Genomic DNA, 15,889 nt, shown 5'->3' on the forward strand with positions numbered 1-15,889 from the left:
CACAGAAAGACCCGGCAGGTATTTGAACCCATGACCTTTTCCAATTGAGGCAAGAGAGCTTACTACTGTGGAGGTGCACTCCAAAAAATCAACTATGCAGTTTTTCAGTTTACATATCAGAAATATGTTTGATAAGTCAGCTGGTATCGGCACCTTGACAACTCTGAATTAGTATACAGTAAAATAATAATACCTTATTATAATTATACTTTGAGTAATGTGACTGTGGTTGTACTAGTATTTTACAGATGTTTGGCACTGTTTTCATCCTAAGTGTGTATGTTAATAATGCAGCACTACAAGTTCTTACATGTGCACATCAAATCATATGTACACAATGTAATCCGCCACTAAAGTCTCATTTATTGTTCTACTGTCAAAAGTTACAGAAATACTTTGCTATTTGGATACATTTGACAAGCAGTACTTACAATTTTTATCCTTAACTTTGTATACATGAAAGCAATATTCTGTATGATCAATCATTTTTCCACAGAGACAATGCTACAAACAGGCTTATAGTAACCACCCCCCATCCCCCCCTCTTCCTTTCAAGCGACGACTGTAAAGATTGAAGAGAAAATATTGGTTTTCAGATAAAGGCCTCCTGAGTTTCTGTGTTAATTGGTCGTCAGAGCTCCGAATGATCTTAATCCCAGAGTAAATCATTCATTACCCCACAGACAAGGAGGCAAAAAAAAAAAGTACTGGGCCATGAAGAAGATGCACGAATGACAGCCTTGGAAGAGAAATCTGTTTATCTGACTCCCCCTCGAGGGGGGGGGGAGTCAGATTTTAGTGATGCTTGGCAGCTAAATGATATTTCCTGCATCATTAACTGTTATTTTTTAATTTCTGTTATTTATGTCTATGGGTGGCGATATTGAACATTGCGTCTAATTTACTTTTTATGTTTGTTTTTCAGCTGCTCTGCACTTCCAAAGCTCAGACATCTACACGTTCACGTTCAAGTTTCTGTAAAAAGTCAGCAGTTACTATCTAATCTGCACATTCTTTCACTCTATTTGAAGCATTTCCCTGCAAAGACCACAGAGTACACCGTGTATCTGTGCGTGTAAAATACAGGATCCCTGCTGTGAGACTCTAAAAGCATCAGAGGATCTTAAATAGTCATTTGCTACATCTAGTGGTCATCACGCAGTATTACAGTTAATTTGTGGTAAACTACAAAGTACATGCCCAGATAACTAAGTCTGTTTTGATGTCTAATAAAAAAAGACGTGTAATAACATCCATCTGTGTGCTGAGTGCAGCGAACTGAGAGCCGCAAATGGATGCTGTCGTGGACTTCACTTCCAGTTGAGCTGGATGTAGCGCGCTGATCAAACACAAACAAGTTGTAGATGCACCATCAGGCAAAATGTGCCTGACTGAGGAGAACAGCTGCTCTCATGTGCGAGGACCCTGTCATCTACACGTCCAGCGCGTTCAGGCCAAATTCACACAGCAGCTCCGTGTAATCGCGATGAAGGGCTTCGCTCGTGTCCTCCCATCCTCGTCGAGCCGCGGCCAGCTGAGAAGTCAGACTGTCCAGAGTCTCCTGCAGGAAACATCAGTGAAATTACAAGGCACGCTGAGATTTTCCATCTTCAAATCATCTAGTTGTCTGACCTCCCTCTGCTCTCTTCGCCAGCTCCACCCCTGATGGGTTTCAGGAGTGAGCTGAGGAAGATGAGGTTTAATTAGGCTGGATGACGGAGAGAGAGAAATAACATTAATTACATGTGATAATCCTATTTATACAATGACAGTCTGAGGCCTCCAGCTCAGGGCTCAACCACCTTCCAATGACGCTCTGAAAATCTGCAAGCAGAGTCTGTGCTGCTCCGATTCAAGGTCATCCTTTACATTTGAATGCAAATATCCTCCACAGCCGGGTTTACTGCAGCTTGGCATAACAGTCATTACTGTGAGAACAACTGAACGCATCTTTATAATACATACGTTCAATTTTGACTTTTGTCTGATATTCACTCCGCAAGACAGTCTGAAGATATTTATTTTAGCAGAAGTATCTTCCCTAATATTCAGTGAATTCCTGTGTTCGTTCTTAAAGTGTGGACAGATGAGCGCTCCCTCACAGAGCTTGAACCACATTACGTCTTAAATATTGTGTGTCTTCATGTAAATCTGTTGCAGCTCTATCATGTCAATAACACTCGGAACAATTTCAGGAGTAAAAATGTGTTCAATACATTTTGTTCTGTTTCAACCTTGTGAGCTAAATAAACACACAAACATATGATAGAAAACATGGTCCTTCTATTGGCGAGGAGAAAACTCACCTGTCCATCAAACTGACCCATCATCCACTGACCCAGACCTCTACTACAAAGTCAATACCCTGAATCCAATCAGGACTCATATCTGACCCTGATCTGGACTAATCTCGTCCTTGATTCTGACTGGGACTCTTTTCTGTGATCATATAGAGCGGCGAAGACCCTCTGAATGTTTCTCTCACACTGTGTTTTTAGGATGCCACATTATGACATCCCTCCAAAGCATTGTCTTCATCTCAGCGATGCTTTCAAGTGAGAACAGAGTCTTTTCTTTCAGAGGAATTTCAAGGATGCATGAGGCGTGTCGTCAGCATCTTCAAGACACCAACAATCATCTGCACACTTTGGCTGCAAGTGCAGCACTACAGATGTGACAGAAATGAAATTACACCCACATACTTACTCCTTTTTTTTTTGTGTGTGATTTTGTTGTTTTCACCCTCGGGCATTACAATTTTCTGAATGACTGTAGTTTCACAGATTTTAAAATTGGAATTATTCTACTTGGTCGCTCTAAAAATCAAAATTTCAATCCATGGATTGTCCCCTCAACGATAATAAGCGTCATGTTGGAAAAAGACTATTCAATATTTTAACATTCGCCAGGAAAAATATCCTGTTAGACTGGATTACTGACAAAGTCCCATCTGTCGGCGGTTGGGGCAAAATAATTTCTGAACTGATCCCCTTAGAATACCTGACCAGTATCATACACACCAGTATAAACCAGTTCTACAGAGTGTGGCGCCCGTACTTGGATTATATTGGACCGGACCTTTCAACCATCCTTCTAAAAGGATTCCTGTACAACTGAAGTGTATTGGTAAATGTTATGTGTATATATACTGTAAATCTCATCCACTCTAACCACTGTATCACCGCGCAGCCAACAATGAATTAATCTTAATAAGTTATATTTTATTTATCGTATTTATTTTATTTATGGTGTGTGAATGTGTGTGTGAATGGGTGAATGTGATGAACCATGTAAAGCGCTTTGGGGCTGCTGTCAACGAAAAGCTATATAAAATGCTATATATAAGTTAGTCTATATAAAATAAACTTTTTTTGTACCAAAGAAGTGATATCAGAAATGTCAATCTGACAGAACAAAAATAAACTGAACTCCAAAAATAAAGGCCATCTGCTGGTCTGCGGCGGTATTCCAGCTGGACTGTGCGAGGTCAGATACACTAAGTACATAAAAAGCTTTCAGTACATAATTTTGTAATTGTACAACAAAACATATGTACTGATACATATTTATGTTAGAAAAATGATCAAAACTAGTAATACAGGGTGCTTAAATTCTAGAGATACTGTGGACATTTCCATACTTTTGCTGTTGAATAAAATGTTTCTGGAATAACTGTTGCAGGGAAATTCCTTCGCGACAACATTTTCAAGTAAAAATGGAAAAACTTTTATTGCGTTTTGTGTGTCTGTTTACATGATAACGGTGCCAGGAGCCACCAAAAATGGGATTTTTTGAAAACAGTTAACGAAATGACATTTTTTTTAAATGCCTGGTCTCCATGTTAAGGAGGAAAGCGCAAGTATTTACTACCACTACGGTGGTAGTAAATACTTCTGCACTTGTGCCGCAGTATAGCTCGACAATAACAACAATGGCAAACTCCAGAGTCTGACTTCCTGTCTATATTCTCTTGGGACTTGGTAGCTTTATGGTTGAGAGTCACCCATGATAACAATCCAACTTCTTCGTCTGTCCATACGAAGTTCCTGTACTTGCCATTGTTAATGTTTATAGCATATTGTTCTCTGTGTGTGGTTTCAATATAAAAACAAACAGCGCCAATTTGTGGCCTGGCATGACAGCCACATCATTGACAGCGTTTCTGCCATTTCAACGCAAGCAGACATCATTTTCAAAATGTTACCATGTAAACGCAAAACTTTTTTGAAACAAAGACCAAAAGACGATGCGTCTCATTGAGACTTTGGAGTTGGGTGTGCCTCCGAGGATTTTACTTTGGAAACGGGTCATCCACACAGCTAAAATATGTCACACTTTTAATGTTTGTCACACACGATTCTTCATTTTTAATTATCGTATTTCACTCTACATTCATTTTTACTTTTTTCTGTTTAAATTTGCTAAACATTGCAAGGTTCTCTGCATGTTCGCCAGCATGTGTGTGAATGAGATGTGGCCTGTTGCCAATGTCACCTTGAAACTTGATGAAAAAAGAACAGTAGGTGGTTATGATGGTCTGCCTGATTGCAAGTTGCCAATAAGATAATGGAGCGAAAGGACGGACAGCTGCACTCAGTATTTTCTCCGATTTTAGAGAACACTTTAGGCCTCACAACCAAGGACAAGTCCCTGAGTTTAAAAAACAGCCCCTGTTATCTCATTTGAACTAAGACGCTCAGAGCTTTAGAGTTACCGTGGTTAGCACTCTTAATTCAGCACGAGAAAGCTGAGTTTCAGGATGGGGTCTTTTTGTGTAAAATGTGCATGCTCTCCCTCTGGCTGTGTTTAATTCGTTCTACTTCCTGTAATCCAAAACTCATGCTTGTTCGGTTAATTGTTCACTTAGTGATCATGGGTCTCTCTGACAATCTGTCCAGAGTTTAATCTCCTTTTTACCCTCAGTGTTATATTACTTTATTACACTTTGGAAAATAAGCTTGTTGCCGTATAATTGTGAAGTGGAAGGAAAATGATACATGGTCAATTTGTTTTACATATAAAACACCGAAGTGCGGCATTAAAAAGTATTCAACCACTTTACTCTGATCCCCCTGAATAAAATCTAGCGACGCCAAGCGCGTTCATTTGTAAATAGATAGAGTCCATCTGTTCGTAATCTAATCGCAGATGTTCTTTTTGTGAACAAACGGCATCATGAAGCAGGAACACACCCGACAGGTCAGGGATGAAGTTGTGGAAAAGTTGAAAGCAGGGCTAAGTTAAATATCCAACGCTCTAAACATCTCACAGAGCACCGTGCAGTCCATCACCCGAAAATGGAAAAATTTACAACTGCAAGCGTACCAAGCCGTCCACCTAAACTAACAGGCCGGACAAGGAGAGCATTGATCAGAGAAGCAGCTGAGAGGCCTGTGGTAATTCTGGAGGAGCTGCGGAGATGCACGGCTCATCTGTTGACACGACAACTATTAGTTGTGCACTCAATAATGGGACCTTTATGCAAGAGTATCAAGAAAAAAGTCATTGTTGAAAGAAATCCAGAAGAAGCCTAATTTACGGTTTGCCACAAGCAATGTTAGGGGACACAGCAAACATGTGGAGGAAGGTTTTTTGGACCAAATGCAAAAGCAGTGGGAAACAAGCAGTGGACACCTGAAGACACCATCCCCACTGTGAAACATGGCAGTGGCAGCATCATGCTGTGGGGATGCTTTTCTTCAGGTGGGAGGACAGACTGGTCAGGGTTGGTGGGAAGATGGGTGAAGCCAAATACAGGGCAATCTCGGAATAAATCATGTTAGAGTCTGCAGAAGACTTGAGACTGGGGGGGAGATTCACTTTCCAGCGGGACAACGAGTCCAAACATAGAGCCAGAGCCACAATGGAACGGTTCAGATCTAAGAATATTCATGTGTTAGAATGGTAAAGTCAAAAAATTGCTGTTTACAGACACTTGCCATCCAATCTGACTGAGCTTGCGATGAAGAATGAGCAAATATTTCAGTGTCGACATGTGCAAAGCTGGTAGAGACAGACCTCAAAAGACTTGCAGTTCTGATTGCAGCTAAAGCTGAAGTCAAAGCTGAAGTATTGACTCAGAGGCTATGAATGCCACATGCCACATTTTTCAGTTTTTTTTTGCTGTAAAATAATCTTTAAACCATGTATCAGTTTCCTTCCACTTTTTAATTATGCTGCACGTCGTGTTGGCCCGTCACATGAAATCCCTCAAAATACATATTGGAGTTCAAGAAGTAGGTATACTTTTACAAGTTACTGTATTAGCAGCATTATACTACATGAACATGAGCTCACTTTATAAGAGTCGTCTGCTGCCATCTACATATTCAAACTGTTTTGTTGTTGTTTCTTCTCTCCATCATGAGCTTAGATATGAGCTCATCTTCAAAACTGCAACTATCCACATTGTGGAGCATCTTTCTCCAACTCAATGATGTGACTTGTGCTGAACTTAAGGAATGAATCCGTTGTCGGGCTGAGCCACACCGTGCCGACGGCATCAATACAATAACACAATGTGCACATTGTTATTACAGATGGAATAATTGAAAGGGACAATTCGTCTCGTAATCTTGCTTTTTAAAGAAGTGACAACTGGAATCCAGCACTAATGTTCAGTTACTTGCTCAACACCGCAATGACACAAAGAAATACTGAGCTCAGTTTGAGAAACTGGGTGAGGATCTTGTTTCCCTTAGGGTCAGAGTGTCAGCTTCATTTGGATGGTCGGTGCTTGTGTATGCAGGTAAATGAGGTACCAGGAGGCGTCTGGCTGACCCACCAGAGACCATGTTACCAGCAGCTCCTTTAAATATCTGTTTATATTAGTTTTATTTTGAGTGGATGTGTGCTGTGACTCACATGCAGCACCTTCTCACAGTCGATCTCCATGTCATCCAGCTTATGTTGGAGTTCTGTAATGATGGCATCCTTCTCTTGTTCGACCCGCTCACGCTCCCTCTTCTCTCTCCTCAGCTCTTCTTGACACGACTCTGAACAGAAGCACATAGGCAGGTTCATCCCATTCACTGGCTCTTTCAGGTATTAATGTATTTAAATAAAACTTTTATAAAGTGAATATATTCATACCCAGTTTTTCTCTCAGCTGGATCACCTCCTCCTCAAGAGTCCTCACTTTGCACGTCAGGTCTGCCTTCATGGTTTTGTACTGCCGGCTGAGATCTGGAGCGAGACTTGTGTCAGGTATGTCAGACTTCATGTCTGAGTCACTTTGGAATGCAAATGCAGCAATGAGCTTAAACACTCGGCTAATTGGGCTTTTTGTTACTTAAAGAATTACCGGAACCTTGGTTAACATGCTCCCTGTCCTCACTCCCAAAGGGGCTGCACACTTTTGTTCAGCTTGTTAAAGGAGAGCGTGATTTGTGATTCATATCCCGTCCTGTACGTACCGGAGCTGATGTCCCTGAGGTCTTGCCTCTCGTGCTGCAGCCTCTGCTCCATGTCTCTCACTCGTCTCCTCAGGTCACTCCGGTCAGACTGGACCTTTCTCACAGATTCACACTGAAAGACTACACACACACACACACACACACACACACACACACACACACACACACACACACACACACACACACACACACACACACACACACACACACACACACACACACACACACACCAATGAACAGAGCAGACTCAGATCTCCTTTGTCTCATGTGCTGAAGCAGAAATAACTCACGAATACATGTGCTGAGAGACGTTCAAGGCCAGCATGTGATTCAAAGAACTTGCTCAGACTTCTAGTTATTGTTTAACATATGAGCCATAATTACTTGTACAGAGTGTGCTTGTCGAGCTTCACAAGGAAGTGCGGTGGTTTCTTCTTTCAGCTACAGTAATCTGAAAATACTCAATTCAAACTTGTGCACATAGAATTGTATGCGCTGAAACAAATTGTGTCACTTTTACCTAGTAATACCTTTAAACTTGCAAAATAGTAACTGTTGCTGCAACTCGATCTTTAATAGAATTTTAAATGCCAAATTTAATGGTGAAAAATAAATCATGCGCATAAACATGATTTTCTACATCCTTCCATTTTTGTTTTTAGTGATTGTTTTTGAAAGGAACCATTTAAATTCCTGTGTGTAATTTATTCATATTGACTTAATTATATTCCAGAGTTCACATTTTAATCTGCAATATTTGAACAGCAAAATATACATGTTAATTAAACTTATCAGTTTTGCTGTAGCCCTGAGCTTTACATCATTTTATACATTTTTAATTAAATTATACATTCTTGACCTGTATGGACTCATCAGACACAGTATGTACAATAATAACTGAGGTGATCTCATGACTAGTCATTATGTATGATTTATAAAGGAGATTGTTTCACAGGTTTCAGGCAGTACAGGTGTATTGTTTAAAAGAGCCGCAACTGAGCGGCCACATTTTTCCTCTGCTTTCAGTTTAGACACGTAGATACAAGTACTAACATTTTTGATATACTTTCTGTAATTTATCCAAAAATTAAAAGACAAAAAAGAAAATGGTCACATATCGATACTAAGAATTGAATGCACAATAGAATCAAATAAATTACAGAGATCAAATAAAGCAAAGATAACACCCACACATATACCAAAGATTCAAGAGGTATGAGTACTCAAGAAGTATTTTTTGATTTGCTGCCAGACAGGGTCCTCTGCTCTCCCTCGCAAACTTTTTACATTCAAGGCCATCCATGACCTCGCTCCTCCATACCTGACTGATCTCCTTCATTCCTCAACCCTCTGACTCCACCTCAGTGTCCCTCCAACCTGCATGTCCACCATGAGGTCCAGAGTCTTTAGCTGCTCAACACCTCACCTCTACAACTCTCTACTTGTCACACATTCGACACATTCAATTCCTGTACACTTTTACATCCTGCCCTTTTCAAACAAACATCTCAGACTGAATGTTGTTGATCTGCTGCAAACTTCTGAAAGTCGTATAGTGTTGCTTGTTTACAAGTTCAATGGCCTCAAAAGTAACTAAATAGAATGTATGATGACGATGACGATGACGATGACGATGACGATTTTTTACCAAATCTAACATGTGCATTAAATACTATACTAATTCTGTGGATTAGCATGTCTGCATTTGTCTGCAGATCAAATATTGAAATACCATGTTTGTTTCATCATGGTTCTTTAGAAGCTGCCATTTCTAACTCCTTCTTATGATAATTGAAGAATGTAAAAACCCATAAATTATAAAAGTTAAGAATATATCCATCAAGACTAAAAACAAAGAGGCTTGCCCTTGAACAGGCGTGCCTTACGTTTCTTGGTAGTTGCTGGATTCACAGCAGCAACTAAGTGACAGTAAAAATAAAAAATGAAATGATTATTGAGTGAACAAGTCTTCACTACTTAGACATTTCATAAAAGGTACAAGCGGAAGAAAATTCCTTTTTGCTTCTGGTTCATCAAAGAGAGACAACATTCCAGATTCATTTCCACAATTGTTCACCAAACTGTCACAATGTGACCTTTATATACTTCATTTTGTATATGATACATGTGCTTCAAGAAAAGATCATTAATACAGTAAATTGAATTGAATTTCTGCGATGAGGAAGCAATAAAACGTGTTACATTTTGATATGAACTAATACCTAGAGTAGTTTTAAAACAGAATACATTTGACCTCTATCTGAGTATTTTTAGCCATAGGGACTTTGGTAACAGTAGTTGTTACTTATGCACAGTTTTCGGTAGAGTTTTCCTCTTTGGTCCTGATTAGAAAGGATTTATGAAAGAAACAATCACATAATCTCACCAACATAATCCTCCAAAACAGCCACATCCAGAGTACTGCGCCTGTACTTCTCCTCCAAGTCAGTTCCATCTGCACACACACAATCAAATCAACATTATTAACAACTGAAGAAATGTACAGTTCAATATCCACATAGAAATATACTTAGACGAATCTATTGAGTTTAAATAAAGTTACTTTTTTCTGGATTTTTCTTGGTTTTCTTTGACTTTTTCTTTGGAGGCATGCTTTGCTGGCCGTGAAGCTTCTGCAGTGACCAAACTATACACACACACACACACACACACACACACACACACACACACACACACACACACACACACACACACACACACACACACACACACTGTATAGGGATGAGCGCCTTTGTTGCTGGTTGCTAAGTGAGTTGCTATGGCGATCACTGTCCAGCTTGATTGATAGTTGATGGGTGTATGTTGCAGCCAATAACAGTCAGTCTGGGGCCCCACTGGGTTTGTTGCTCACGCACACAGGCCATGTCATTGGATCCTTGGCCTCACCATCGGCCTCACTGGGTATATGTCACTGCGTCCTCTGTTGTCAGGGGCAACCAAGGCTCTCTTGGGAGAATTCAGGGCTTCATTTAGCATCCTTTGAATGTTTTACAACATTCTTCAGCTGAACACAGACAAAGCAGACGTCATTATCCTCAGTCCAGAATCCACACACAATCATATCTCACCGCAGGTCAGCCCATTATCCAGCAGTATTACTCATATTATTGCAGAAATGTTAGTTCACTTCTATTTATACAACTTTGCAGAAAAATCCAAGATCAAAAATTATTGCAGCAGGGTGGACGCGCTCTTTGTGACTGAGCCAACCTGACAGTCTGGCTGTGACCTTCAGGTTTTCTGATCTGATGCTGAGACCAAAGTGTTTAAGACCAGTTTGGAAAACTATTATTCTCACTATCGCTATACTATTACTATCACTCAGCAGATAAGTCAAGACAACAAAATATTTAATCTTCTTCAATTCCATTTTGTCTGATCCCAGTTGAAGGCAGAGGACGCCCGGACAGGTGGACTGTCCATAATGGGACAAACACAGAGAGACAAACAGTAGACTTTACTTATGTTATTACCTTTATGTTAATACAATTTTTACTTCATTTAATTGCCTTTTTCTGTTTTATTGTCTTCATTATTTGCACAGGCATGCAAATAAACAATAGATTTTTAAAAAAGGTTGAAATGTAGTGGCTGAAGTGATGCAGTGAAGCACTTCCTCCGCTTATCTAGAAATGTATTATTTCTATTTTGGATATATGTAGAACGTGTTTGCGAAGGTACCCGGAACAGTGAGATGTGTGACATTCTCTGATGAGGGGACACGATTTTGTGGGTGATTTGGGACGCCAAACAGAGGGAAAGTAAAATCAAACCAAAGGTCCTATGTGGTCACTTATTTCATTACTGCCTTTATCTCAATTACACTTTTACTTTATTCACCTTTTTATGTCATTTTAACCCCCGTAATTTATTGTTTAGCTTTAATGTATTGCTTTGTTTTATTTCTTTGTAGAGCACTGTGATTTACCTTATGTCTGAATTGTGCTCCATCAGTAAATTGACCTTGCTTTGAAGTATTCAGAGAAGACAAGATGCGTAACATTGCCCCACCCTTTTTGGAAATGGGATTATTTTTTATGAGCGCTGAAGAAATTATTTCTTTTAAATTGTTATTCGGAAATGTATAAATAGATCATTATGAATGATGAGGGATCAGCTCTGTTGATAAAAACATTTTCATTTTATGAATGCAGTGCAGGCGGGGGCGCGCCGGTGGTACATTCATGTTCGTGAACGCGCAGCGAGAAGGCGTGGAGTAGTGAGGGGGGCGGGGGAGTGAGGGGGGAGCGGAAGGGGACGTACAGGAAAGGAAAGGGCCGTACATACACGTCACGGGGGGGGAAACAGAAAAAAAAACAACACATACACACTGGGCAATGTTTAATTCCCACAATTATTTATTCATCCCCGTCCCCGTGTGTGACCGTGACCACTCGGCAGCTCCTGGCGCGCCTCGCACCGCTCCGTGCCCTTCGAGCGGCCCGCGTCTCCAGGCTGCCAGCACGCGGAGGAGGAGCGCTCACTTCTCGGTCACACGGACGCACAACTTCCCGTCAGGACGCGGAGAGAAGAGCTGCCGCTGCTGACAGAAAAGCGGAACCTCAGCAGGGGCTGCCAGAAGGAGAGGACACGCTCCAGCCCAGTGAAACGCCGCCTTTGTCCTCCAGCGGAGGGCTGCTTGCTCCGGTAATTAGCCTGCGTGGGTCCCCGCGGAGAGGCGGTAGCTGCTGCAGCGGAGCGGCCGGCGCAGTGTGTGAGGGACCGCCGGGCTGCTCTCACCCACATTTGGGGGCATTTATCCCTCAAACCCCGCTGATGGGAGGCTTTATCTGATAATTCTCCCCCCCACCCCCCCCTGTTCATCCCCCCTATTGGACCCTGGCTCGGATCCGCCGCACGAGCGCGATCCTCGCAGGGGGGAACCGGATCACCATCGCCGGGTCCAGCTAACTCTGTCCCCCTGCGAGACATCCCCTTCCACCCTGCTGCTCTGCTGTGGCCACCCCTCACGGAGCCCGACCATGGCAGGGAACCTGAAGAAAGGCGGGGGGCTGATCAACATGATGAAGGATGCCTTCCAGCCGCACCATCACAACCTCCACTCCCATCACCAGCCCGGGGCCGTGGACAAGAAGACGGTGGAGAAATGCTGGAAGCTGATGGACAAGGTTGGTGGTGGCGACCGGCGCTTCGCGAGCCGCTTCACGAGCCGCGGACGCGTTGGGCTGCACGGGGCGACCGCTGCTAGCCGAGGGCAGCTAACTAGCGAGCTAATCTCCGGTCCAGCGGTGCTAACGTGCAGTTAGCAGTCAGCTGAGAGGAGACGGCTAACTGACGCTAATTAGCTCTCTTCACTCCCACACCGCTTTACTTTGTCACCTTGCTTTTTTTTTTTCTTTTTTTTTTAATGTTAGACATAGTTTAGACACATTCAAAAGGGGGAAATAAATAAAAGTTGGCTTCACGCGCAGGAAACGGGTTTATTTGAGCCATCTGTTCCGCTAATGCTACTGGGTTAGTGGCTCACTGTTAGCACATTTAAACACAAAGCTGTGTGTGAAACTTTACTCTTTATCAAGAGAGCAGTGTGCCTTAAAGCGTGTCAACAGTACAACAAACATTTTTAGAACAAAATAACATGAAGTGCCAAACACTGGAAATAGTTCCCGGGGATCATCAGCCCACTGTGTCTAAGCTTCTGGAAACTTAAAAAAAAAATAGTGGAAAATAAAATCAAAGCGTCCATTTAGCGAGGTCAATTATGCAGTTTCACAGAGGAGACTCGTTTCTCTGCTTCACTTCTCGGAAAAAGAAAAAAAGATTGTACTAGTTTGACCCTCTTGTTTCCTGTGAGATCCTCACAGCTTTCTTGGCTCTCCTATTTACATCCGAGGCCTGACTGGAGCTGTGCTGTTTAAAGTTTCACCCCCTTTAATTTACCCCACTGCTCTTTTTGTTTTCTTTCCGAGGAAAGATGCCTTTATAACCGATGACAGTAAATTCACTCATGTAAGATGCGTGGAAAGTTGACCCTAAGATGCTCAAGTCCGCCTGCATGTTTAGTTTAACTTTTGCAGATTACAATGAGAGAATAATTGACCATGTAATTCTGAGATGGTGCGACAGTTGAGTGGCAGAACAGAAGAAAAAAGAAAAAACTTCTTACCTTTTGAAATACGTTTTTACTCCAGGTTGTTCGAAACAGCAACAGAAGTATCGCCGTGTGCCATCTAAAGTAAAACCACAAGCCAAGATAAACTAACACCTGCCAGATTATGATACTTGATCTCTTTTCGTGCAGCTCCCGAATGACAATCATTTATATTTCAAGCAAAACTGTGAGGCTGGTTTCTTCCGAACCCCGATCAACACATCTAATTTTTAAAGTCAGACAATTTGCATTGTTCTGACCCAGCGTGTCAGTGCAAATTAAAAGGGCTAACAAGAAAGAGAAACAAGCCTTGGTCCATACATTGAAGTGGTTAAATTGCACAGCCCGTGTGTTTTCTTTAGAAGAATCGTGTTTGCCCACTGCACGCTTTTGTCCGTTTAGCTACCAGTAATATTTCTTCACTTCTAGATTTCTGGCTTAAAGCAGTTGGTTTAACATTTAACAATTTCATTGTCACATTTCTGCATGAAGTGTCAATAACTGAAATCTAATCAGCTATGGAATAAAATACACAAACTCCCAATCAGACATTTTCTCCTACAACCACCTGCGAGTGTCAGATCAGTTTCACTGAAAGATATTTAGGTTTTTATGATGTACGTTTTTTATAATGGCAATCTATGCCGGTCATATGCTGTAAATGATCATAGTGCAGTTTGTCTGCACTACCAAGTTTCACGTTGAATTCTCTGTTATACCAGATATCATTTTCATCTTTAATTTTCTGACATGGCAGGCAAAGGAAAATGTTTATCACGGTCACACCTGAAGCATCTTCAGCAGGGGTGTCATTACATTTAGGACAAATCTAATCTGTGAGAGCGGATTTCTGAAAACGTGCACGCCAACGACTGCAGAGAGATAGGTATTTGTCAGCATCAGTCTGGAGAGAAACAGATTGTTCAGATTGCAGGTTAACACAATACTTTGTGGAAATTGTTTCACATGTGATTGTTTCTATCGTGTTTACACACGCTTGTTTGCTCCATAACTGAGGGTAACGATTGGTGGTGTTGACACCATAGAATGTGACATTATCATCAGAAAATCGAGCTTGTGTTCTGAGGTTTGCTGGTTCAAATCCTGCTGTGGACAGGTTACCTGCTCCTTATGGTGCAATGCAGAGAACAAAATTCTCAGTATGTGTACATACTCTGTCGTGTATGTGGCCTCTGAAATAAAATGCATTTTAACCTCCTCATCTAAAGCCGAGCAGGTGACAACTTTTTTTTAATGAATTTTTTTTGTTCATACAGTTGAATTAATAACTTCTAGGTCTGAGTGCACAGTCATTTCAGTTTATTATTGGCCCAATATTAGAAAAAACAGCAACATGCAGATCAGTCTGACACAGAAAATGTGAGCTCGTGACTTGAGTCTGGTGTAATAAGCCAACATTGCTTAAATCCGAAGCACAAGTCTATTTTTTTAATGTGAACAGTGATGTCAGCCATATTATTTGAGTTTAGTCAGTAGGACACCTGTAATGTTAAATTCTTACTTGCTAATTACATCATTTGTAAGACATTCAGCCAAAAGTAAAACCTGACAGCAGGAGGACGGATGCAGACAAACGGGAGAGAGAACGATGAGTGGAATGCGGTTTGGCTTGGAGGCCGTACACATTTTTACTTTAATGTACATGTGCAGGAGCACTTGCATGCTTCGGCTCTGTGTGTGCATGAACGTGAGTTTGACTAAGGAACAGGTACAAGCGCACGTGTGGCAGGTGATAGCCACACGTAAAACCTGGAGGTAAAGCTGTTGCCCTGGCAACTTAGACTTAGACATAACCAGTGGACACCTCCTGCAGCTGGTGGATGGATGAGACCAAAACAGACATAGCAGTGATATTTAAAAATAAATAAATAAAAAAAATAAATTACAAATATGCCACATATTTCCACCAGAGAAGTTGAAACTTTATTCCACCTTCAGTTGCATCACTTTGAAATGATTTCAGTAGATGAAATCATCAGGATATTTCTAGTTTTAACCGCTTAGTTGAATGTTAATATCGATAATCCTCAACATTTTTTTTTTTTTTTTTTTTACTTGTAGGATTTAAAGCCCCCTCAGAATTCTTCACGTCTGTCAAAAAAAACCACCATGTGTGCCGAGTTGAAGGTTATCGATATCGGCATGATGCTGCTGCTTCTGCACTGAAATATTTATATTCTCTCAGCAGGAAACTGACCTTTTAATGTTCAGACACTAATGAAGACCTGCAGGCTGAAAATATTTCACATTGTGAAATTAGTCCTGCTTAAAATATCCCACTGGTCAAGTGTGACCTCATTCCTGGTGAGAGGCATTTGAA

General features: G+C 41.3%; 2 protein-coding genes across 2 annotated transcripts in view; one reads left to right on the forward strand and one right to left on the reverse strand.

The window, feature by feature from the left end:
- Positions 1 to 341: 341 nt before the first annotated feature.
- On the reverse strand, positions 342 to 10,440 carry drc12 (dynein regulatory complex subunit 12 homolog). Its single transcript, XM_080459880.1, has 6 exons — positions 9,979 to 10,440; positions 9,802 to 9,870; positions 7,416 to 7,535; positions 7,093 to 7,185; positions 6,865 to 6,995; positions 342 to 1,561 (listed from the first exon to the last, which is right to left on the reverse strand). Exons 1-6 carry the CDS (start codon positions 10,025 to 10,027, stop codon positions 1,433 to 1,435), a joined length of 591 nt encoding a protein of 196 aa, XP_080316006.1. The 5' UTR covers positions 10,028 to 10,440; the 3' UTR covers positions 342 to 1,432.
- A 1,341-nt stretch (positions 10,441 to 11,781) lies between these two features.
- The window catches only part of cbl (Cbl proto-oncogene, E3 ubiquitin protein ligase), a 42,854-nt gene continuing 38,746 nt past the window's right edge, over positions 11,782 to 15,889 (forward strand). The window contains exon 1 of the mRNA XM_080459879.1: positions 11,782 to 12,565. Within this exon, the coding sequence (XP_080316005.1) occupies positions 12,419 to 12,565 (147 nt within the window). The 5' untranslated portion in view covers positions 11,782 to 12,418. The remainder of the gene's footprint in view (positions 12,566 to 15,889) is intronic.

This window comes from Lipophrys pholis (genome assembly GCF_963383615.2).
Source record: "Lipophrys pholis genome assembly, chromosome: 3".
In the NCBI taxonomy this organism is placed as follows: domain Eukaryota; kingdom Metazoa; phylum Chordata; class Actinopteri; order Blenniiformes; family Blenniidae; genus Lipophrys; species Lipophrys pholis.